At 34.5% G+C, this 26,647-nt stretch overlaps 4 protein-coding genes across 14 annotated transcripts in view; 3 read left to right on the top strand and 1 right to left on the bottom strand.

The window, feature by feature from the left end:
• The window catches only part of Plc21C (Phospholipase C at 21C), a 78,027-nt gene that overhangs the window by 13,806 nt on the left and 37,574 nt on the right, over nt 1-26,647 (top strand). For all 11 annotated transcript variants that reach the window (XM_073964980.1, XM_073964972.1, XM_073964975.1 and 8 more), the window contains exon 2: nt 13,239-13,704. In XM_073964980.1, the coding sequence (XP_073821081.1) occupies nt 13,615-13,704 (90 nt within the window). In that variant the 5' untranslated portion in view covers nt 13,239-13,614. The remainder of the gene's footprint in view (nt 1-13,238; nt 13,705-26,647) is intronic.
• On the bottom strand, nt 16,347-17,171 carry LOC141395232 (lectizyme-like). Its single transcript, XM_073970784.1, has one exon. The coding sequence runs from the start codon at nt 17,169-17,171 to the stop codon at nt 16,347-16,349; it is 825 nt and encodes a 274-aa protein (XP_073826885.1).
• On the top strand, nt 19,566-20,475 carry LOC141393470 (lectizyme-like). Its single transcript, XM_073966453.1, has one exon. It carries the CDS (start codon nt 19,602-19,604, stop codon nt 20,418-20,420), a length of 819 nt encoding a protein of 272 aa, XP_073822554.1. The 5' UTR covers nt 19,566-19,601; the 3' UTR covers nt 20,421-20,475.
• LOC141393469 (lectizyme-like) lies at nt 24,811-25,723 on the top strand. The gene has a single exon (XM_073966452.1). The coding sequence runs from the start codon at nt 24,847-24,849 to the stop codon at nt 25,663-25,665; it is 819 nt and encodes a 272-aa protein (XP_073822553.1). The 5' UTR covers nt 24,811-24,846; the 3' UTR covers nt 25,666-25,723.

Raw genomic sequence — 26,647 nt, 5'->3', positions numbered from 1 at the left:
CATTATTTGTTTATTTATTCACGTGACGAAAGATTAATGTGAATCGATACACATGCAGTTGCAATTTGTACAACATAAAAAGCATTGGTATTAATTTTAACGTGTAATCAGTTTATTTTTAAATATTAGAAAAAAGTTAAAGTGTTGTCTGTTCTCCAAAGCAAATCAAACTAAATCAACACCGAAATATTAAAGATAAAGGGGTAAATAGCTTTTTTATGAAGAAATGTATGTACATATGTATTACCCAAAAATATGACTTTATTGTTGCTCTTTGTTACAGCGAATGGGGGTGATGTTCGTTTGTTTATCTGGCTTAGCGCCAAATATTTTTCGTGTCTGGTTTTTTTTACTAAATTAAAAATAAGGTCTTACCAACTCCAAATGTTCTCGTTTACATTCAACGGCCAATCGACTGCGGTTCCTCGTATGTACGGCGAAGCAAATAGAGCGATGTAAATGTTGTCGTTAGAGCTTCAAAAATGATTTTTGTTTTTATTTATAGTTATGACTGGGTGCAGCAGCGTCCAATCTTCATGTCCTGTTTCTTTCATTGCCCTTGTATTGACTTTCACTCAGTGGTGGTTATTTGTACGGAAAAGTCTAGCAAAGGACAGACGTAAACAAGCCCGAATAGATTTGATAATGTTGCGAATAAGGGTGTGTTTTAATGTTCTTTGGCGTAATTAAGCTAAAATAGTATGTTATCTGGGTCAACTATCACTTGAAATGGGGGAACGACACGACAATATTAGCATGAATATATTTTCCAAAATATCTTGAAATATATTATATGTTTTCAAGAATAAATTTAAGTTTTTTCATGGTTGGGAGTGTTACATTTATTTACTGAAAACAAAACTCCAAGTGATATTTTGTACACAATTCAGAACACAACAAATTCACATGTGTCAATGTAGAAATCATTCTTTGACAAAAAATTGCAAAGTATTCTCTAATAAATGATTAACTTTACCTGGCTATAAAATAATCGGTCCATATTTATACACTGGGCATAGAACAACAATTACAATAAACAAATTTTGTTAGCTTTTAAGATTGCCAAAGTTTGAGCACAATCGGAATATGCTAACACGTGCCACTGGGGCCTCAAAGCTTCCATAGTAATTTGTATGGGGACAAAGGTGATTTTTCTCGAAATTGTTGTAAAGGCCACATTTATTGTCCAATCGAAGAGCCAATTGTAAAAACAATGACTTAAAATTTAAAAATATCATAAATCGGGGATGTCGTTGTATAATATATTATCTAGGTTGACAGTTTTTTCTACGAACATTTCCAACAGAATGGCGACGCAACCCAGTAAAAATTTGGGAGCCACATGAGCCGAATAACCCATTACAAAGTAATGTAAACAAGCTACTTTCTGCATTACGAGTGAGCTGAAAAATAATGGGTTATTTCTTAATTCTTTTACAAGACAAAACTACTTACTTTACCCCTTACTAAGTAATAAGTACGGAGTGTGTGTCCGACAACAAATCCAATTGTTGTGTGTTCAACGCTCCACGTATTTTTCAACTTCTAGTGGCCATAGAATAAATAGCCATTCAGTGCGACATGCACTTGTTAAAATAATGGGTTAGTAGGGTGTTTTTAAGTAGTTACTACTATATAAAAACTATTATTAGGTAACGATTTTATTTTTGCTGGGACACTGTATGTCTACATACTATCAATTCGTTTGGCAAAAGTGGCTCACACATTTAACAAATCTTACATCCACCTACTTCAATGTAGAGATGGGCGCGTGCCTAAAAAATTAGGCACGAACATGCACGAACACGGACCAAAATTTTTATGCACTTTCACGCACAAACACGGCGTTTTTCGAGAAGGCACGAACACGCACACTCACGCACGAAATTACAAGAACAAGGAGAAATATATATAGGTTTGTTTTTAAAAAATATTCATATGTACTTCTATTTTTTTATTCTTATTTAAAAGCATTACTTTGTCCAAGTTATAACTCAAAAGTCTAGTACGCCTTTCGTTGCTGTGCTATTTGTTTTAAATATTTTAGATTAGGCTGTTTTCAAAAGTTTAAAACATCAGTCTGGCTAGATACGGCACTCGATAATATGTATCAATTTCTGTATCAATTGGAGACTTTTTATACCCTCCACCATATGCAGGCTATAATTAAATTTGTCATTCCGTTTGTAACACATCGAAATATTCGTCGGAGACCCTATAAAGTATATATATTATTGATCAGCATAAAATTCTATGTCGATTTGACCATGTCCGTCTGTCCGTACGTCCGTCTGTCTGTCTGTTGAAATCAAGATACAGCTCGCAATTTTAAAGATAGAGAGTCAAAATTTGGTACAGAAGTTTTTATTACTTTCAGATTTTTTGGTCGGTTTTTCTCTATCTCTTATAGTTTCTGAGATATTCTGATACCACTATGTTCCATATCCGCTTTGTGACCCAAAAAATCTTGTCGTTTTGTTCCATATCCATAAAGCCTGGCGTATGGAACAAAACAACTTTGAACTTTTTAGTTCCATATCTAGGTCCTTTGGCGTATGGAACAAAAAGAGACAAAAATGAATTGTTCCGCACCAAAAATGATGGCGTTTGGAACAAAAAATTGCCCAAGTTATGAATAACAACAAATTGTTTTAAAGGACTTGGTATAAAAACTGATGAATAATAGTTTCTAAATCCAAATATTTTGAATATTTTATTGTTATATGAAAACGAAAATTTATCAATCGTTTAAACAAAAAATCCCTAGTTTAAACACAAAATTTTGATGTAAGTCCACAAAAATATACGCAAAAACGTCCATTCGACTTGAAGCTAGTGTGGAGATCGACTACAACAATGGTATTATAAGGAAAACGCGTTTAAATGTTTTATGTTACCTTAGAAATGCAAAATATCAATCCGTTTCGTCCGATCGAAAATTTTACCACAAAAAATAGTGATAAGTGGAGGCAAACCCTTAAATAAATGTTAATGAAGCCTATAATAATGTTCCTTATTGTATTTATATGAAAAAAAATAAATGTTTCATTTAAAGTCCTGATTTTTAAACTCCACAGTAGCACTTCATATAAGGGAGGAGGAACACGATTGATAAAAAGTGTTTTGGTTGAAATATGACAAAACGTGTTCCATGTGACACAAACTGCCAAAAATATGAAAAAAAGATTCCATGGAACAATTCAGCAACTTTTTGCAATTATAAAAATTGGCCATAACTTCTAGACTATCACAGATATCTGACTAAAATAAACTACTGATAATTCTATGAGTTTAGTTAAGTAGAACTGAGCTCTTATGGATTATTGCACAATTTGTATCCTGTATGGCCTTAATCATTAACTTGAGTTTTTCTCGAATAAGGCATATAACAGATGACAAACAAACATCATCTTTTTCACTCATACTTTGGCCTCTCCCTAACTAGAGATGGGTAAATACCGGGTAAATACCCATTTGTGGGTATTTATTTGGGTATTTACGATATTGAATCGTCAATACAACATCTTACACCCAATTCTTGGGTATAGGTTGTGAACTCAATGTACCAAATTACAGTAAGTATGATTGTAAAATGTGGCTAATAGCTAAAAAATTCCTTAAACCGGGAGGTACGGCTATATGGGGGCTATATCAAAACATGGACCCAGGGACTCAATTTTCAATACCTTTAATACTATTGATATAAGAAAGATTTGAGCCAAATTTTGTTATCCTACGTCAAGGACTCGCTGTGCCAAATTACAGCCAATTTGACTGTAAATTGTGGCTAATAGGTGAAAAATACCTTAAATCGGGAGGTACGGCTATATTGGGGCTAAATCAAAACATGGGCCCAGGGACTCAATTTTCAGTACCTTTAATACTATTGATATAAGAAAGTTTTGAGCCAATCTTTGTTAGTCTACGTCAAGTGGTTCGACAGTTAAAGAGTTTTTACCCAACATTTGGGTAAATACTCGGGTATTTACCCACTTGTTTAAAGTATTATAAAACTCTCCATTTTGAAACGATTTGACAACCTTTACCCAGGAATAGAGTGTAAGAAGTTGTATTCGCGATACAATATAATAAATACCCAAATAAATACCCACAAATGGGTATTTACCCGGTATTTACTCTATCCCTAACAACACGGCAATATGTACCAGACTACAAAAACGAAGCAAATAATTTTAGGAATATTTTGGTCGGTTTTATATTCTTGTTCGATGTTCGTGTTTAGTGCAGATCGTGTTTAGTCGTGTCGTGCAAAACCGTGTCGAACAAAAAAAAAACACGATCACGCACGGCCAAAAATGCAAATAATTTTAGGAATATTTTGGTCGGTTTTATATTCTTGTTCGATGTTCGTGTTTAGTGCAGATCGTGTTTAGTCGTGTCGTGCAAAACCGTGTCGAACAAAAAAAAAACACGATCACGCACGGCCAAAAATGCATTTCGGCACGACACGCACAAACACGGCGTTTTTCGAGAAGGCACGAACACGCACTACTCACGGCACGACACGCGCCCACCTCTACTTCAATGCCTTCGGCAAGTAGAGTGATCGTAAATTGCATGCTGATTAATATGTATGTAGTTTATTTGTTCTCTAATATTTATTTCGATGAGTTACATCAATGATATAAAACTAATGATTTTATGGAAGTTTTAATTATTTTAGATTAGATTAATTAGCCTTAGCGTATTATACATAATAGTAAATAAATAAATAAAATAATTATTTTATTTTATGTAGTTATCACCACTTTGTCATCACTCTTCTTGCCTTCAACACAATAGTGTATTATCGTATTTGTTAAACGGCGATAAACATTTGGAATTTATTAACTGTAGAAAAAAAAATAAGTTATGCAAATTGTTTTCATATCAAAGTAATCCCTTAAGCCATATTAGATGTAAACCCATATGGCAAATGTTTTTGCGGGGATCATAATAGCACATAGGAAATGTACTACATACAATTATATCTACTTTAATGGTAGTCATTGCTCATTGTTATCGTCAGACGCCCCAATGACACGTTGTACACTGAAATACCCAGCCAGATAGAGCGATAAAGGTAATCGCACTTCCTATTATACTTAAAATTAACCGACTTAACCACACAAACACTATCAGTTATATCACCAACACAAGATGTGTAACTACTTAGGTTCTTGGCGCTACAATATGCCCATTATAGATTTATCAGTGGAATGGAAGCTCTTGATTTAAACACATTAACGTTCAACCAGCTGGTAGTTTTCTCAATGAACAGTAGTAATAGTAGGTACTTAAAAGCTTATCAGTCAAAGTGTAGATAATGACGGTGAGTTTTGTCGATGATATAAATGGTATGATGGACGAGGTTTTGTTTATATATATTTTTTGTTTATTGTTTTAATAAAATATTTCAATTTTATTTTTATATAATGTATACGAATTACATGGAATTAAGTCAAACATGATCCGAATTCTCTAATGTGAGGAATTCTCTAATGTGAGGGAGGGGTGTATGGCATGATCCATTAATGGACTTACTGTACCAATAACTCACTTGAAAAAACACTATCCACTTTGCGCCTGAAACAACTTTAAATGGAAGGTGCTCACACCTGGGAATTCTGAAACTATAATGTTCATAGATGAGAAAAATCAAGAAACGAAAAAATAAATCGCGGTCAAAGATCACATTTTTAGTTTTTTGTAGGTTTTTACGATTTTGCTTGGAAACCGCAAGACCAATCGAAATAGGACTAAAGAAAATGTTGTAGCAATGAAAATTCTCTGCTTCTTTAGATTTTATTAATTAGCTGGGCAAGCAATTTAGGTTCAATTTTTCTTCGCCCATATGACGTTATTGATGAATTAAGTCGGTAGTGCCTTCACCTATATCCTATACCTATCTAAATCTAGCAAATATTACAAAGATTTTAGTGTCGCTAATTAACTGGCCACCACTGTATGTATGAGTGTAATAATTTTTGTCAACCCAAATATAAACGTTTTAAAATGTTTGCATTTTTAATGTGGTACCAATCTTTGCAGTTGAAACTAATTATTTCCAGGTATCCAATTACTTCCCTCTTTTTTGTGGGAACAATAGTTCATAGGTTTAAAAAAACAATTCCAAGGACAATTCTTAGCAAGTAATCTGAACATCTGTGCGGGTTCATAACCAATTTCCATGTGGCTCATACGCACCAATGTTTTGCTTATCTTAGTAGATGCACTTATTTGTAGTAGTTTGTTTGTCTGAACAAAAATAACAGATAACGAGGTAGCAATTTAAACGCCTGCAAATATGCTATAAATACATTCGATTTAGTACGTGAACATGTTTTCTTGCAAATGGTTGAGAAATATGGGGTTTGGGAGTTGTTTTGAATTTGATGCCATGTCATGTATGAAAATCTGGAGCCAAATAGTCACGCTTACATTAGGAAACACAAGACAGACATGTTTTAAATTTAGCATTTTCGAATTACTACCATGATGTCGAGAACATGTCGATGAACACAAAAGACTTGACAAGGACAGCGCTATGCAGATCGCTGCTGTTGAGATAACTTTGAAAACCCTTTTGTTGTTAATTTCAGTGTTTGCTGCTTCAGCTGTTCTCTTTGTTTTTGTCTTAACTGCGGCAATGTGTATGAAATACAAAAACACATACACACTTGATACAAGCAGCTGCGCGTTTACACGTCATAGATTTATTGATTATAATTTATGATAATGAACAATTTTCTGCTGTAAAAAAAACGGATGTTTGCTGTAGCATATGAGTGTGAGTGGATATATATACATACATATTTACCTACATATATATGAGTGCCTGTATATATCTACAGCCAATAGCATATTGAATTTTGCGACGTGGTATAAAAGGAAACGTTTCCAGGGTTACTTGTAATGTTAAGCAGAATAACCTGAGATGTCATCCTACGAATGTATGGAAGAAGGAACCGAAAGAGGTTAAATGGGTTAATTTATGTTAGAAATTTTGTTGATTTTATTTCACTTCCTTAGCTTTCAAATGTTCACCGAAATACAAAACATTGTGTACTGTTTATATGTGTTTTCGGTTTTGAGAGCAAATTTGCAATTAACGGGAATAGGAAAAAAATTATCGGTAACAATGCATATGCCCTGCAATGGCAAATGTAAAAAAGTCATGTGGTGGAATATTTAAATTTTTCTGCATATGTTATGCGTCTGTTTCAGCTAAAGTCCATATTTCATCATATTCCAAGACCCTAATACACATTATTTGTTGGCAATGGACAGTCGCGACCATTATTTTATACCTATTTTTTTTTTTTTTTTTTTTTTGTAAAAGTTTACTACATCTGGCAAATGATTTGTGTAAATACTGAGGGTGGTTCTATCGTGGTGAACCATTAAAAAACATGCTAATATTTTGATATTTTTCATAAAGCGAGTAAAAAGTAACCTTATAACGCTTAATTTTTTGTTTGTATTTGACATGTTGCCAGATCTACCATTTTTTGTTTCTTTACTTTTCTCTTTTGCCACTTTAAAAAGTAAAGAAACAGACCTTAAATGAACACTTATTCAAATATAACGATTTTTTTAAATACGTTTCCTATAACCCGTAAACGTGATTATCACTTTGGGACAAGATAAGTTAAAGTGTCATTTGAATGTGTTCATGTCATGCAAAAATCACGTCTAGTATTAGTACTATAATGGTATGCGTTCAGCAAGTTAAATAATTTTAAAATTTTTATTTTCATATTCTCAAAACAAGACGTTTCATTGTATTAAACAAAAATTAAAAATAAGAATAAGTATTAACTAAAGTGTCGTAAAATAGTTCATTGATTTCCAACTAAAAACTTAACTCGGTAGTTACACGAATAAATATTTCTCCGCTCTTTCCTAAAAACTCAATGATTGATTGGTTAATTTTGCTGACTAGAACCGTCCGTAATGTATGAAATTAAATAGTATATGTTAAAAAATTAAAGCAACACATTAGATAAGCCAAATGATTCGACAGATAAGAGACTATAAGAAAACGTAAAAAAACCCAAAAAAATATACTCGAAAGTAGCCATCTGTCTGCCTGGGGCTGGGGCGCACGATAACTCTCGAACGGATCAACCGTACTGGTCCAAATTTTGGGTTTCGTAATATTGTGTCCCAACTGAGTTTAATTTCGAAGATGGGTAATATCGGTCCACTCCTTCCGGTACATCCCCTACAAAAGTTCGAAAATATTCGGAGATTTGTACGCATGATAACTCTTGAAGGGAGTAACCGATTTGTTCCATACTTTGCACATCGTGAAATTTCTACCAGACTTAGATGAAGTTTCAATATGGACTCAATCGGTCCACGCCTTCGGGTACCTTACACAAAAAATTTCGGAAAAGAACAGTTTAGGACCTTCTCTCGAATCACTTTGATTTTTGTTGTAACAACTTGCATTCACTGCCCCCCATACGACGGTACAAGTTTCATCACGGGCAAGTCCATACTTCCTGAGAAGGTAGCCTAAAAGTTGAAAAAAAACCCTATGACACCGTGTGCAGTGTTTAGAGACAAAATAACTCTCGAACGGATCTGCCGATTCGGTCCAAAATTTGGCCTTCGTCATATTTTGTCCAAACTTAGTTTAAATTCAGAAATGTTCGGAAGAATTGTGCGCACAATAACTCTTTAAGGGAGTGATTGATTTGGTATATACTTTACACATATACCAGATATAGATCAGGTTCGAATATGGACTATATTTGTTCACTCCTACGGGTACCTGCCACACAACATTTCGGATAAGTTCATCTAAGACCTGCTCTCGAATCAGCAAAATGTTTGATGGCAGATCATGAGTTGAATCATGGGTTCAAGTGATCCGGCACATCATCTTTTAGTCATTTTCTCTTATGAATTTTATATGAGCATGAACCCCAAAAGATGGCGTTCTTTTTTGGATCCTAAGCATGTCATTCTAACCAATGCGTGGACATGTCATTTTCACCAATGCTTTGACATGTCATTTTCACCAATGCTTTGGTACGAATTTTTAAAATTAAAAATGCTGTATTTAAATATGATTTTCATGACAAACAAAACTCTTTATTAATTTAAACGCAATACAAACAAATTGCAATTTATCACCGTCGCTATAAAGCAACAGAGTACCAAAGTGTGCTGTTCGATTCTATTTTTAGCTCGATGATTGGGACTTCCTTTTTACATCAGTGACTGAACGACGTTTCGAGCTATGTACAACACCAATTGTTTAGAAGTCGTTCTTTTATGATATGCAGAAAATGTAAGACAACATTACGACGACAGTTTTAACAACTTTGGTCGTGATTTCGAGTATCCAACAACATGAAGCCTATTGTAAATAATAAACCATATATAGCTTTAAACATATTTAGATAAATAAAATAAAATATAAAGGTGTGTACATAAAAACACAAACATCATCTTTATTTGATCGATGGAATGGGTTAAAATGCTAATGAAAAGATCGGATCGTTCACGACTTACTTTGCATGGGTGCAAATGCTAATGAAAAGATCGGATCTTTCACGACTTCGTTTGAACCAATGCAATAGATGACATGAAATCACATCATCGCAAAGAACCCCTTCCTTCAACATTTTCTGGGTCCATACTTCTTGAGAAAATAGCCTGAAATGTGAAAAAACCCCTATGACACCGTGTGTAATGGTTGGAGCGCAAGATAACTTTCGGACGGATCTGCCGCTTCGGACCAAAATTACGCCCTCGTAACATGTTGTCCAATCTTAGTTTAAGTTCGAAGATAAGCTATATCGGTTCACTCCTTCAGGTACCTCCCCCAAAAAGTTCAAAAATATTCAATAATATTCGGAAACATCGTGCGCACGATAACTTTTGAAGGGAGTGACCGATTTTGAAGGGAGTGACCAGATATAGAACGGGTTCGAATATGGACTATATTTGTCCACTCCTTTGGGTACCTCCCACATAAAATTTTGGATATATCCACTTTAAGACCTGCTCTCGAATCACTTTGATTTTTGTTGAAGCAACTTGCATTCGCTGTATCAATTACATCGGTTAAAGTTGTTTTCTTGAGCAAATCCATACTTCTTGAGAAAACAGCCCGAAAGGTGTAAAAATCCCTCTGGCACCGTATGTAGTGGCTGGAGAGCACGATAACTCTCGAACTGATCAACCAATTTGGTCCAAAATTTGGCCTTGGTCGGCAATGCCGACTGATACTTTTTCACTTGCAATACCAGTCCACAACTTCCGGTAGTTCCCCCAATATTTTAAAAAATGTCACTAAAATGGTATACACGATATCTCTTTAACGGGGCAACCAATTTGGTCCAAACTTTGGATATCCTAATATTTTGTCCAAATGTAGTTTAACACCACAAAAGTTCAACATTTGCGACTAAGTGCTGCTTAGTGTCTGTTCGAAGATCCTTTGAAAATGTGTACCGATGATGTTCCTTGTGGTTCTGTTTACAGCGATATTATGTTTTCCGTGGACAAGTCAATGCTTACTGGCATACTGTTCCAAAAGTTATTCGATGACCCACTGAAATGACTAGTGGCCGCGATATCTGTCGAAAAGATATGACTCCCAAAATAAGATCCGCTTCAATTATGGACTATGTTGGTCCATTCCTTTAAGTATCGCCTTCGCAACACTTTTTTGTCGGCAAGTTTAAATGTCCAAAAAGGGCCACAAAATTCTGATGATGATGTCCTTAGATGAATGTTTCAATGCACACAGGCTAAGGGTATATCTCTGTCGGCAAAGCCGACTGATACTTTTTCACTTGTTTTTATACCCTCCACCATAATATGGAGGGTACATTAAGTTTGCCATTCCGTTTGTAACTCATTGAAATAATAAAATAATCATCATAAAGTATATACTTGATCAGCGTAAAATACTAAGTCGATTTAACGATGTCCGTCCGTTCATCCGTCTGTCCGTCCGTCTGTTGTAATCACGCTATCTTCCGAACGAGTCGAGCTACAAGGCTGAAATTTTGTACACATGTGTTTTATGGATATAGATCCACGTTTTCTTATAGCTCCCATATTACGGTACCGCCCGATTTCCAGTATTTTGACGTTTTTAGCTACATGTACTGGCCGAATTAGTTACAATATGGCATTTAGTGTTCTTAGTGCTCAAGGTTTGGTACAGTCCCCATATAGCGGTACCGCCCGATTTCAGCAATTCTGACGGTTTTAGTCACATTTTCTGACCGAATTAGCTATAATTTGGCATTTAGGGTTTCTAGTGGTCAAGCAACTTCCCCACCTAAAATTGTGGGTATAGTTACTTTAGCAACAGAAAGAAAACTAATAATTCCGTATTAGCTCAGAGTGTTTCATGGTGGAGGGTATAAAACGCTTGTTAACAAGTTTTAATTTAAATGTCAATATTTTAATAGTATAAATTTAAAGTATAAAAAATAAGAAAAAGCTCATTACATTTCAACCTCGTTTGGTGTCATAGCAATGAATCAACATATTTATATCCTCAGCCTTTAGGCTAAGGATATAACCAAAAATTTGCCTCATCGAAATTATGATTTTAGACCCCAAGTATGTTTGGACGAAATTCGTTTCAGACAATTTGGAGTCGGTTTAGCCATGTCCGTCTGTCTTGCTGGTGCGCACGATAACTCTCGAACGTATCAACCGGTTCGAAACAAATTTTGCACTTTTTAATATTTTGCCCAGACTTGGTTTAATTTCAAAGATGGGCCATATCGGCGCACCCCTTCGGGTACCTCCCCCACAAAAGTTCAAAATGTTCTGTAAAATGGTGTAAACGATAACTCTCGAAGGGAGCAATCGATTTGGTCCAAACTTTGCATATCATATTATTTATTCATTCCAGATATAGAACCGGTTCGAGTATGGAGTATATCGGTCCACTCATTCGGGTACCTTCCACACAAAATTCTGAAAAAAAGTGAAGTTTAAGGGTTCCTCTCGGATCGTTTTGAAATTTTTTCAGCAGATTGTCCTTGCAGCCCCCTTTACAATGGTACAATTGTTTTCGGGCGCAAGTCCATACTTGCTGAGGTAATGGCCTAAAAGTTCTAAGAAACCCGGACGACACCAACTAAAATGGAAAATCCGCAAATTAAATCTCCAGGGAGTTTCTGATTGGTCCAATCAGATCGTATTACTTCATCGCATCGTATTACTTCATCCATTCATGTACCAGGTTGGAATATGGACTATATCGGTTAGAGTTGGGCGATCTCGTTCCTTTTGCGGTTCAATCTTTTCCGTTCCGTTCCGCAAAAGGAACTAGGTTGTTCAGTTAGTTCCTTTTAGTACCAACCTTTGTATGTATACTCACACTCATAATCGTTCACTCAGTTCATATCGTTCGTGCTTCTTCTTCATCAAAACAAAAGAAAAATAATTTAAACATTTTTGCAGAAGGTTGTTGGTACAATTTAGTTAGTCCATACTTCCTGAGATAATGAGCAAAAAGCTCCAAAAAATCTTTCTGTACATATTAAAATAGATAGAGCGCAAGATAACTCTCAATATTTTTAAAAATTTCTTCTAGACTTAGTTTAACGTAATTTAATATTTCAAGTTCTCTCTGAATCAGAAGTTTGCTTACTAAGAATTGTTGGTATATGTCAATGCTTTTTTGTATAGCCTTACGTTACCATACCTACAGATTCCACGTATTTTGAAGAAAACTCGTGATACAAAATTAATATATTTTATATACGGCATAATTATTGTGTTTGCTTCTTTTTTGTCATAGGCTGAGGGTATATTTCCGTCAGCACAGCTGACTGATACTTTCTTACTTCATTGTATTTTTATTCATATTATTCACTACATTTGCGAATGATGTGAATACCTCCCACGGCAACGACAAGTACGAAGAATCCTAGTTTTTTCGAAAAAGCACGTAAATACCTTTTTGGTCCTTCATGCAGAACTTCGACAAACACATACTGCTTACCGAATGAGTAATTTAATATTATATACCTTAATTTGCGTTTTATATATTTTTTCAATAAACTTTTAAATATATTTATTAAAATTGTGTAAGGAAAAATTCTCATAAAAAGAATATTCTAGCAGATTTTTTTTGGAGTTAATATGCCACTCTGTTCGACCCAAAATCTAATCTTGTTGTGTTCTCCTTTTTCGTCGTCTGTTGAAATGTTAATTAACTCGTTTTGTTGTTATTCTTCCTTTTTCAGATTCCATTATCCGAGAGTAACAACACACAGTAGTCGGACATAGAATGTAATTTATACAGCACCGGACACAGATATTACCGTAGCTGCGTGCCTGCCACAAGTGATCGATTTGTGCATCCAGCCAACAATTGGACAGTACAAGACATTTGCGCAATTGTTTCGCAACCTCAAACGTATTTCAATATAGATGGTGGCGGCGGATGTTTCGTAATGGTGCTGTATGAAAACAGAACACCGAACAAAATCAACAGAGTATAACGAGAGTCCGTTTTAAGCTAACTGTAAAAATTGTTGTTTTTGTGTAGTTTTGAGCAATTTGTCCGATTGGCTACGGTGATACATAAGGTAAACGTGAAAGTGGAAAACGTGCAGGAAAATGTTGAACACTGGCACATACGTATCAACAGGACCGGTCGAAGTGTCACAGGCTTTACAAGATGGAGAAAAATTCATTAAATGGGATGATGTAAGTAAAGTTTGTGTTTGTAAAATTTCTATTATATCGTTTAATAATATACAAAGCTTATTTTTCTAAATATGTAGATACATACATATGTATGTATATTAGGCCGGGGCCACGTTTTTTAATATCTTTTGTCATATAATCGCCAAACCATTGAGATTTTCGACCCAACACTACATTTCACTACTTTTAGCGTTATAAAACAATAAAGCGAAGTGACCAAACGACCCAAAGTATTTTCGTTGTCCATGGACCCCGACATAATAGAATTATTGCATGAGACCGCTTGAATATTTTTCTGCTCAACTTTTGTAGCACAATGTCATTTATCGATATTTTCCGAAAAATGTGCAGCTTCTCAAGGCCAAAACTGCCTAAAGGAGCGTTTCAATGCCTCTGCGTTGCTCTAGACAGTTCTTAATTATTGTCTTGGCTACAATTTGTGTCTCAGTGTTGCGTCGAACATTTCAATGGTTTGGCGGTTATATGCCAAAATATTCAGATGGCTGTACCATGCGTTGACTGTGGGTGACATTGAATCTTGGTTTAGATAGTGGTATTTAATTTAACTCTTAATGTCGCATCGCATTCTTCTCTTCTGCATGGCTTTAATAAGTTCCGTGGTGAGCCATTTAGTACACAAGTATGGATTTTGCGACAATTTCCGTTGCGTGGGCAATACTTTGCCATATCTCTGATATGATATCGAAACGAGCAGTGCAATTTGGCAATTTGAGTGCAATATTTCCGATATTCAACTTTGCGGTAGTGAATGTTCGTATTTTATTCGCTATGTTTAAGTGCGATGTCTGCTTCTTGGATCGATGGTAGGCGAAATACAACTATGCAGCTCCATTTATTGTCAAAAGTTTTTATTGCTGTGAAAAAAATTATTCTCCTTGATTTTTTTATCCATATTTATATTAATTTTTTCCGCGTAACACAACAAAAAAGTCTACAATACAAATATATTTGCAAGCAAATTATTTTTTGCTACTTTTTTATCAATGTATTTTGACAAAAAATGAAGACATCAACTAGTCTTTTATGATGACCTTCTATTTGGATCATGGTTCCAACGTTATAATAAAATTACAAAAAGTTAAAATCAGAAATACTCCAAAAACACCGTTAGTTCTGAATGGCAAGGTTTAGCAAATTGAAGTATGTATATCGTTAAAAACACTGGCATATTTATAGGCGTTATCGAAACTCACAATACTCACCACAAAGAGAACGCCATAGACAAGTCTACGTCTTCATTAGTCTATGCCTTAGTGAACGTGTCGAATTACTTTAAATGGTGCCAATTGGATTAAATAAATGAAATCCGTTAAGTATATTCAAAAGTTGTGTTATCAAACTGCAATAAGACATGACACGAACTATAATGTATGAGCTTATACAGGAAACGATATTTTAGGTATTTTTAAAAAGGTTATTGGATTTGAAATAAAGCAAAAAAAAAGTTGTTTGATTTGGAATTTTGTAAAATGGACAAGAGTCTGTTTCGCCATAGACAAAATTTTTAGTATACACTGTTTTAATTTAAAAACTCAAAAACACTAATTTATATACTACAATCGAACTTCTCTATATCGAATTTCCCTATAACGATGAGCAATAACACATTGAATTATTATTGACCTCCTATCATAACTAATTTGCATGAATATTGAGCAATTGAGAGCTGATGAGTAAACATAAGATACATTGGCATTAAGTTTTATGGTAGGTGAGAACTTTTAACTTCTTCTTTAAGTGTATGAAGAATCATAAAATATGTTATCATGTTACAGAGGATGTAAACGAACAACAAGTTTAACATTTACCTCCTGTTTTTGTAACTCTTTTTGTTCGTTCGTCTATTTTCGTAATAAATTGGGCATCCATAGCTCAGCCCCTAGATGATATACCGACCTAATTCTTCGTAGTTAAGAATTCCTCATTCAAAATTAGCTTTCCACATTTGCGCTAAGGCGAGTAAATCGATCTACAAAATTTGACAATTCTGTTCTCACACGACATTTTTTTTACAAAAACAGGGGGTTAAATGTGACAAATATAATGAAGTTAATGATATTTAATGTTGATATTGATAATGCCATATAATAATGATGATGAAAATAATTACCTCGAATAAAACAGCATTTGGCAACTATTTGCCACTCCAGTGCAAAACTGTTTGATTTGTAAAATTTCGATTTTGTATTTAATTTTTTAGAAGATTGGAAGTGATTTGTGTGTATTGTTAATATAACCTCCTGTATTGCTTGGTCAAACGTAAAACCTCGCCGCACTATGTTATAGGCTCTCTCGGACTTGAGTGGTGTAAACATGACGCACCAGTTCAACAAAAGGGAAGTAACTCAAAATTTTTTAAATTTCCACTTTTTATTAAAAAATTAAACACAGTGATCAACACCATCCACAATGTCCTCACAGTTACTAGTAATGTATCAACAGTTTTTTGTCTGTACTGAAAAATAAGAAATTTTGAGTTACTACCCTTTTGTTGTTGTTGTTGTTGTTGAAAACGCTTTAAAAAAACATCTTGCATTGCTTGTGGGGAATAATTTGTGGTGTTAAGTAAGTATTTTGTTTATTTTACGTGTACACTTTATTAAATTCACAACTCAAAAAAATTAATTGAAATTATTTTTTATTATTGCATCAATCCACGAGAGGTATGAAGACACTTGGGTATAGACAGATGGGTACCATGTCCAATCACAAGGAGTGTAACCCCACGATACGATACCAACCAATTCACTGCCTTCGGATGTGTTTATAGTCAGAGGTCCGCCAGAATCACCATTACATGCGCCATCTGTTAAACCTTCGGTATAAGTACAAATATTCGCAGGATCTATTTTCGATGAGCTGGGCAGTGCAGCTTTGCACTCAGAATAGCCAATGATATCTACATCCAATGTCTGCAAAATATTAGGCAATGTTCCACTATTATCTCTGCCCCAGCCATAAAGTTTTCCTCTCCCGGTTTGTTCATATTTACCGGATGGCAAACTTATGATAGAAACTGGTGCAGACGCCGGATTTCGTGTCACGGCATTTAAGTCAAAAGGTTGTGAAATATAGATAAGACCAATATCATGTGGACCAACGTTTCCGTCATAAAGTTCGTGGGGAAACAAATAATGTTCTCCAAAAACATAACGGATTTGCGTATTAGATTCATCGTCGCGAGCATATAAACCGGCTATCGCTTGGAAATAATGGTAAACTAAGCAATGTGCAGCTGTCAACACCCAATGTGGACTAATAATGGAGCCGGCACAGAAATGCTCACCCATATATTTAAGGGAAACAATAAAAGGAGCTTCGCCTTTATTAGCTGGCTTACCATTGATAATGCGACCTTCTGGAAATCCAGGCCGAGTTGTACTTTGCAAACTGGCACCGTTAGCGTGGGCCAAGACCATGAAAACTAATGCAATTATTATTTTCATTTCGACTTCACAGTTGATTTAAATTTGCTTTCCTTATATACCCGAAAGGCAACCTTTATCAACAAACACAATTTTCGTTCAGTTGTCATTTCTAACTTATAACAGCCATATGTTTTGCAACAGATAATAAAACTACGTAATTCTTCAAAATATTTAATATGTATTATAAATATAATAAATTAACTTAGAATTATGTTTAATTTAATTCAAATCCAATTTACCAATTTCAAACGATAACGGTCATGTACACACATACAACAATGTACGAAATTTTGTTACAATTGGTTTGCCCTTTTACTTGATAATTTTTACTAAACGTTGCACATAGGTTTCAATCAGGAAATTTTTGGCCAAAACCCTATTTTTGAAGTTTCGAAATTTTAATTTTTTTTTGCACAGAATAAAAAAAAACACATCAAGTCATCTGAAAATAATTAGTTTTTGTAAATAACGTTAGTATTCGTTGATTGGCGCAGTACCAAAGTTGACACTTTTTTATGTAAAAATAAAACAGACTTTGTGCTGTAAAATATACAATTTTTGTTGTATTGCGTCGCTGCATAAATATACAGAAGTGAGACCAAAGTTATTATGAATCGGGAAGCTGTTAATGAGTACTTTCATAATATTTACAAAAAGAACGATGAAATTTGTAAAATTAGCGTAAAATCAATGTTTTTATATATATTAAAAATTATTTTTAACAAATACTTTTTAAATATTCTTAAACTTTTAAAAAAATGTCCAAGTTTGTCCACCTCCAAATTGATTTCGGAAGATAGCTGGGGGACTGAACTAATAAATTGAGAAATAAATTCTTGCTCAAATTTGCCACAGTAAAATAAAGTGGATTTTTCTATTTCAAGATGGTAGAATTTTTTGAAAATACCTGTTGTGATTGTACGTAGTATCCAATTGAAATAGAACGTAATACCCGCATCTATCAACCGATTTTCCTTAAAATTCATATTTAAGGGTTTCAGAGTGTAGAAAACAAGTATGTATAATTTTTTTGAAAATAGGTCCATTTTTTGTCATAGCCCCCACATAAAAGTACCGTCCGATTTTAGATATTTTTTGGATTTTAGCGACACTTTATGACCGATTTGGCTGAAATTTGGTATTTTGACCTCTTGGAAGATATGAATCCTTCGTACCAAAAATTATTAACATAGGTCAATGTTTTGCTTTAGACCCCACACAACGGGACCACCCTGTTCAACAAATGTTGGCAGTTTTTGGTCATTTTGGTCTATAAAACGTAAGAATTGCTGTTTGTACACATTTATTATAAATAATAATTAATTTTAATACTAAATGGACGTTGAATTATTTTTGGCCAGAAAATTTGGATTTGGGACCATTGTGCGTTGGTGAAACACTTTTTTGGTAACATTTCCATTATACAAATTTCAAAATTCGAAACATTGGTAATAATTATTACAAATTTTCGAGTACACGGACAGGCATAATATAAAGAATTTATATATTTGTTTTGTATGTATGTACATATGTATGTATGGTGGTTGGTATGATGCAATACATAAGGTGAAACAGTAAGATCGTATAAAAACTTAAAAAAAACTGACAGCTTGAAGGACTTTCAATCGAAATAGTCTTGATGTTGTAGTTTTTGGTTCACCTTGTTAAATGCATCATGGTGGTTGGTATGAAGCCATTGTGGAATTATAAGGTGGCGTAAAATGCCAGCGTCGTGGTTTCAATATGTCAAATGTTTTGTTATTGTGAATAAATTATATGAACACCTAAAGAAACATTTTGACATCTTGAAGAATTTTCGGTCAAAATAGAGTTGTTGTTGGTATACAGCATAAAACCTAATGATTTGTGTTTACGTACACTGTGAGACAGAGAAGTAACTACTACAACAAAACAGTGGGTACCCGCAAAATTTGCAAAAAATTCTTGGCTCTAGTGTAAGTTGCTAAATTACTTCGCAACCTCAACAACTCCAAAGCACGACAATGACCTACCAAAACTACATTTCAAGTCCCGCTTTTAAAGTATATAGGTACGTTTATTTTCGAAATAGTATAAATAGTAAATATCGAAATTTATAGTATAAATTGGAATTTAACTTCTGGATTTTATGAAAAAGAAAACGAAACTTTCACAAAGTTTAATAAAGAAATCAGTACTAGTTTTTATGGGTCATATATAAAGTATAAATCTTTGTATACCATCACAAACTCTAAAGTAAACATTATTACAAAAATCCCATAACCGCATATGCAGCCCAGTATAAATTATAACACCAATCAATGTTAAACTACTGATAAAGTTTATGATCAATGGAAAATGGTTACCAGCTATAGCTATAACAATGAAGCCCTTATGGGCTGCAGTTTGCGTATATAAATGCAGTGTCTGGCAGTGAAGAGACACAGTAAAACTTACCACTCAATCGGAATGAAGATAGCTATCGTATTCGTTGCATTAACCATTGCCTGCACCAATGGTGCCAGCTTGGACTCAATACTTCGACCAGGATTTCCTGAAGGACGTATTATTAACGGCCAAGCTGCTGCCAAAGGCGAAGCTCCTTTTATAGTTTCATTGAAGACCTCATCTCATTTCTGTGGTGGCTCTATAATTCATCCAAACTGGGTTCTAACCGCCGCTCATTGTTTGATTTATAGCAAATTCGAAGTAGTTGCCGGTTTACATTTGCGCAGTGACGAATCCGATGTTCAAATTCGCCAAGTAAATGGAAAGCACAATTTGTTTGCTCATGAGCTATACGAAGGCAATGTCGGTCCCAATGACATTGGTCTTGTTTATATTGAGGAAGCCTTCGACTTAAACGCCTTGTCCCGTGATGGATCTGCACCTGTGTCTGCAATTAATCTGCCATCAGGCAAGTACTCACAAACCGGTAAAGGCAAACTTTATGGTTGGGGACGTGATAACTCTGGCTATTTGCCCAACACTTTGCAAACATTGGACGTCAACATCATTGGCTATTCCGAGTGCAAGGCTGCTTTGCCAGCATCATCCCCACTGGATCCTGTTAATATTTGTAGTTATACCCAAGATGCAACAGATGGTGCCTGTAATGGAGATTCGGGTGGTCCCCTAATTATCAACACAACAGAAGGTAGTGAACTGGTTGGTGTAGTATCATGGGGCTACACTCCATGTGCAAGTACCAAATATCCATCGGTATACACCCAAGTGTCTTCATACCTTTCATGGATCGAAACAACAATTCTAAATAATTCTCATTAAATGTGTTTTAATCTGAAAACAAATATACAAAATAAATGTAATATGCAATGATTAATCTTAATTGTTATTCTTGGCTTATAAATGACAATTAAAATTGCCGAAATTCCATGCTGGTTGGTAAGTCAGATTAGGATGGCCCCATAACAATATCTTACCTACAAACTAAAGAATCGTCTCAATAGAGAATAAATACCCAGGAACTTTCGGCATTTTCGGTATATTTTACTCATAAATGTTTTGTAGTTTGAGTCGTTGAACATTGGATTGGTTATTACACTGTGAAACAGCATTTTTGGGGGGTGGAACATTTCTTTTGGAGATGAATGCCCTTGATGAGTATACTAAGAACCCAAAAGAAAATTTTCGCCATAGGTGAAGTTTCTGAGATATCGCGCGATGAAATTTTTGATTTTTTTCCTATAATAATTGGGAAAATAGCTCCATATCTCTGTTTGGCGTTGTTGTAGCTTCGTTTTGAGGTGACATGTCTTCAGTGAAATCGATTGGCGAATCTTTTTGTAGAACATTTCATTCTTCTAACTCAATGCCTTTCATGTCCTTTTCGACCTTTATTTCTTGAACCGTAGTGAAAGTACCACAAGATGAGATTTTTCAGCATCCAAATATTCTACACAAATGTTACTGATGGAGTGTGGGTTTGAGATATGGCGGTAGTTTTAGAAATTCATACTTAAGGGGTGTTTACACTATCTATGAATGTGATATGAGATGTCAAATTTGCTACCTGTAAATGTTGTACGCATAGTGTGACCACTATGAAAATTTTCATCTATCAAAATGATGTGGCAACTCATATATACATTTTTCATTTAGGGAGCGCTCTACTCGGCCATGTATTTTCGAATGCAGTTGAGAAATTAATTGTTAGAAGAAAACAATTTTACCAAAAAAAGAAGGAAATAGGTAAAGAAAACGACAATGTGAGTGCATTAAAGTTTTTAACAATATAAATTGTGTTATTTCCGTGATTTATATTTTGTGGTCATATGAAATTGTATGCTAGTGTGAACGCAAAAACTAAAAGTGGTATGGACTTTGACAAACATAAAGGATGTCGAATGGATAAAAGAAGTGACAGCTCATATGACATTGATAGATAGTGTAAACACACCTTTATGTGTACGAAAAATACTAAATGGTACTAAATTTAGTACAACTTAGATTTGGGTGAACGGATAGAGCTAGAAACCTGAAATTTGAAATTAAGATTACTGACGGAGTATGGGATTGAGGGGGTTAGTTTTCGAAATTCGTACTTATGTGTACGACAAGTTCTAAATGGTACTAAATTTTGTACAACTTGGATTTGGGTGAACCGATAGAGCTGGAAACATGAAATTTGGAATTAAGATAACTGTTGACGTGTACGATTGATATATGGGGTAGTTTTAGTACTTATGTTTACGAAAATTACTAAATTTGGTACAATTTGGATTTGGGTTAACGCATAGAGCTGGAACCCAGCAATTTCGTACTTATGGGTACGGAAAGTACTAAATGGTGCTAAATTTGGTACAATTTTGTTTTGGGTGAACGAATAAAGCTGAAATCCTGAAATATGGAAAGTACTAAACTTGGTACAATTTGCCATTGAGCGAACAGATAGAGCTGGAAACCTAAAATTTGGAATTACGATTGCTGATGGACTGTAGAATTGATGAAGATTTGAAAATTTTTACTTATGAGTACGAAAAGAACTAAATATGTAGTACTACCCTTGGATTTGGGTGAATGGATAGAACTGGAACCCTGAAATTTGGAAATAAGTCTACTGTTGGAATATAGGATTGATTTAGTTTTGCATGTTCGTAATTTTGGATACGGAAAGTACTAAGTGGTACTAAATTTGGTACATAAAATATAAAATAAAAATTATAGAAAATATAACATATAATATATAAAATATAGAAATATAAAACATTCGTACTTATATATACGAAAAGTACTAAATACTGCTATAATTTGTTTTGTGAGAACAAATAGAGCTGTAAATGAGTAGGGACATGGTTTTGGATATAGGGATGTGATTTTTTAAACTTTTACCTATTATAAGTACTAAATTTGGTTTTGATGTTGGATAAAGGATATAGCTGTTGGTGTTTAGATAAGTAGTTTTTGAAATGCATACATATTCTAAAATTAGGTATGGGGGTCGTTAAAGACAAAATGGTACTAAATTTGGTGTTGGGTGAAGCTGAATTATACAATTAGTGTGCGAAGAGTACGAAAGTGCAATGTATATGGTATGGGGCTAAGGAGTAGAAGTGGAATTCCGATTTATTATTTATTTGTCAGATTCATTGTTAGAGGTGGTACTGCAAAAATATACTAGAATTATTAAATAATAATAATAAAAATTGAAGCACAAATTCCTAAATTACAGCTACTTCTTCAAAAATACCCTGTAGATGTGTAGGGGTGCGATAAGGTCCTTTTTTGAAATTCGAACTAAAGGTATACGAACAGTATTAAAATGAAATTAAAATAGGCATTAGTACATCAAAAATTTCAGTGTACACAATTTTCATATTACATATTGTTTATTTGTACGTTATTCCCTTTCCTCATACGAAGTAGCGGGTATTTTGCTAGTATAGTTATAATATAATAACCTCAAAGCGGGCGGTACCGTTATATGGGACTATATCAAAAATGGACATATGTGGATAACTTTTTGTGGAAATGCTTCTTACTCGCTGAGAACCCTAAACCAGGGATCCTCAAAATTTTGTGCACCGTGGAGTAGCGGTACCCCGTGAGACTTTTAATTTATAGTCTGTTGAAAAAGCGCAGTAAGTGAATATTTCAACAAGTCAGTTGTCAGTGCCTCCATACTCCTCCGACTTATTAAAAATATTCACCTTGAACAGATTCCACAACAATTCCGGTAAACTAAAAAGCAAATATAAAATCGTTGTAGGTATGATTATTTTTAAAGTAAAGAAACAACAAAGCAATTTTTATTTTTCTATTACTTTAAATACACGTTTGAGGCAGTACAAATGACCTGTTTAAATTTTGTCAAAATAAAACTAAACATTTTCCCCAAAGTTATTATTTTTCACGATACTACAACAATATTCTCAGACATAGTGAAATATCGTTTCTTGTAAAAGGTTTTAGGATATAAAGTTTGAAAATGCATTACACGGTGTGCCTTAACCAAATTTAAATGGAAGGTGCTTACACCTGGGAAGTTTTTGCAGATTCTGAAACTACAATGCTCATAGATGAGAAATCTCAAGAAACAAAAAAAATCGGCGGAGGGATTTTCAAATAAATCGCGATTTAAGTTCACATTTTTAGGGGTACTTTAGGTTTTCACGATTTTGTTTGGAAACCGCGAATCCTATGTAAATGGGCCTACGGAAAATGTTGAAGCTGTGAAAACTCTCCACAAGATTGACCTTTATGATATTTTCGTAGGTTTTACCGTTTTTGAGATATAGAAGTTCAAATTGAGACAATGCACTGACTGTATCCCCCCCTTATAAAACAATATCATGCCCAGTGCGCCTTAACTAACTTTTGATGAAAACCGCTTACACATGGGAAGATTTCGCTGATTCTGAAACAGCAATGTTCATGATATTGCACTGGGCATGATATTGTTTTATAAGGAGGCGATACAGTCAGTGCATTGTCTCAATTTGAACTTCTATATCTCAAAAACGGTAAAACCTACGAAAATATTATAAAGGTCAATCTTGTGGAGAATTTTCACAGCTACAAAAGGCCCATTAGGCCCATTCATATAGGGCTCGCGGTTTCCAAGCAAAATCGTGAAGACCTAAAGAGCCCCTAAAAATGTGAACTTAAATCGCGATTTATTTGAAAATCCCTCCGGCGATTTTTTTGTTTCTTAATATTTCTCATCTATGCGCATTCTAGTTTCAGAATCTGCAAAAACTTCCCAGGTGTAAGCACCTTCCATTTAAAATTAGTTAAGGCGCACCGTGATTAATTTTATTTGTATCAAATAAGTATAGTAATTTAACGAAAATGGTTGGGCATTATTATTTTTTTGCCCATTTCAGACAAAGAAAGTTGTATTCCAAAATCCCCATGGTTTATGTATGTAGCAATCGGCCATCGGCTCTATTTATTTATGATGATATATTTTGATTTACAAGTTGTTGTGCTTGCAATTTAATTCATCCTGATTAAGTCTAATCCAGGAATTTTTGGTCATCAATTTATAGCATTTGTTTTATTGCAATGGAATATACCATATACTTTATCTTCAATGGTCTATTCTTACCGAATGGCATTGCAATATGGGCCAGCCATCATAATACAATATAGATAACGGCCGGCAACATTAAGTGGCACTCACCTGCATTTTGGGTATATAAGGCTGTGAAATGAAATTGAAAGTCACAGTTAAACGTACAACTCAATCGAAATGAAGATATTTATTGCATTCACTGCCTTGGCCATTGCCTGCGCCAGTGCAGCCAGTTTAGACTCAATTGTCCAACCAGGATTTCCCGAAGGACGCATCATTAACGGCCAACCTGCTGGCAAGGGTGAAGCACCTTATATTGTATCATTGAAGACCTCTTCACATTTCTGTGCTGGTTCCATTATTGATCCTAACTGGGTTCTGACTGCTGCACATTGTTTGGTTTACAGCGATTTCCAAGTTGTTGCTGGCTTGCATTTGCGCAGCGATGAATCCGACGTCCAAATTCGCCGTGTTGTTGGAAAGGAGAATTTGTTTGGACACGAACTTTACAATGGCAATGTTGGTCCCAACGACATTGGTCTCATCTATGTTGCCGAGGCTTTTGATTTGAATGCTTTGTCCCGTGATGGTTCTGCTCCAGTCGCTAAGATTAACTTGCCCTCTGGCAAATTCGAACAAACCGGCAAGGGTAAACTTTATGGTTGGGGACGTGACAATTCCGGTGCTTTGCCCAACAACTTGCAGACTTTGGATGTAAACATCATTGGCTATGCCGAATGCAAAGCTGCTTTGCCCAGTTCAGCTCCTGTAGATCCCGTCAATGTTTGTACTTACACTCAAGGTGCCACTGATGGTGCTTGCAATGGCGATTCAGGTGGTCCCTTGATTATTAACACAACTGAAGGCAGTGAAATTGTTGGTATCGTTTCATGGGGTTATACTCCTTGTGCCACCACCAAATACCCATCGGTCTATACCCAAGTATCTTCATACCTTACATGGATCGCTACAACAATTGAAAAGAATTCTAAATAAAATTTTGTATTTTCATTAAATAATTTCAAAATAAAGTTAGCAAGCAATTAAAAACAAATGTATTAAATTTATGCATATATATAGTTTGGAACATGTCCACGTTTTTTATAGGAACCGCAGGTATTGAAGAAAATAATATTACTATAACAGAAATGTGGTATCAATACAAGAATATAATATTGAAGATGTTACGATTGAAGACTATTTTAATGTTGATTTCGTCACTTTAACTATGGTTTATCACTCGGATGAAGACATTCTAAAAGACATTGCGTCAAATCGGTATTATACATGAAATATTAAAAATAAAAGTGTATGCAAAAGTAATAGAGAACAATTGCTTTTAATTAAGATTTGGAGGATGGTAAAACGTTCACAGATGGAAATGTTTCTGAATTACCCCCATTTTCCCATTTAGAGATATCGTTTAAAGTGATAAGTCTAGAAAAAATGTCTCAGATCTTACTCTTTTCCTTCATTGCTCGCTCCTTGGGAAGACTTTGCTGATAAAGAAGAAGTGGGCAAATAAAAAACATATGAAAATCAAAATAAAAATGCAGTTTTTATTTGTAGATATACACTAGGGTTATGAATTTTTTACAACATTGTATCCCTGTATCATATGTTGATAAGTTTTTACCTAAGATTAGATACAATTTAAATTATAAGGTGATTCGACAAAAAAGCTCACGCACAAAGTCGTTTGAATTAGCTTTATAAGCTTATTTGACAAACATTTGAAGTCACTATAAGCAGATACATATATAACTGAAAATAAGCTTTGAAGCCACACCACATAACCAAAATGAAATAACCTTTTGTTTCTCACTAAATTTATCATTATATTATTACATATACATTAGACTGGTTTTAACTCAAAGGTAAAAAATCGATGTCGTATTTTATTTGTTAGATTTTAAGAATGCCAAAGTTTGGGTACAATCGGAATATCGTCGGTGTCATGCTCAAGTCTTCCATACGC

Source organism: Musca autumnalis, unplaced genomic scaffold (assembly GCF_047663935.1).
Source record: "Musca autumnalis isolate F117 unplaced genomic scaffold, ASM4766393v1 scaffold_2, whole genome shotgun sequence".
Taxonomy (NCBI): domain Eukaryota; kingdom Metazoa; phylum Arthropoda; class Insecta; order Diptera; family Muscidae; genus Musca; species Musca autumnalis.
This window is presented reverse-complemented; position numbering and strand designations above follow the sequence as displayed.

Bases quoted from the DNA above. Each gene is read 5' to 3' on its own strand.
- LOC141395232 (XM_073970784.1), bottom strand. From the start codon at position 17,171: ATGAAAATAATAATTGCATTAGTTTTCATGGTCTTGGCCCACGCTAAC.
- LOC141393470 (XM_073966453.1), top strand. From the start codon at position 19,602: ATGAAGATAGCTATCGTATTCGTTGCATTAACCATTGCCTGCACCAAT.
- LOC141393469 (XM_073966452.1), top strand. From the start codon at position 24,847: ATGAAGATATTTATTGCATTCACTGCCTTGGCCATTGCCTGCGCCAGT.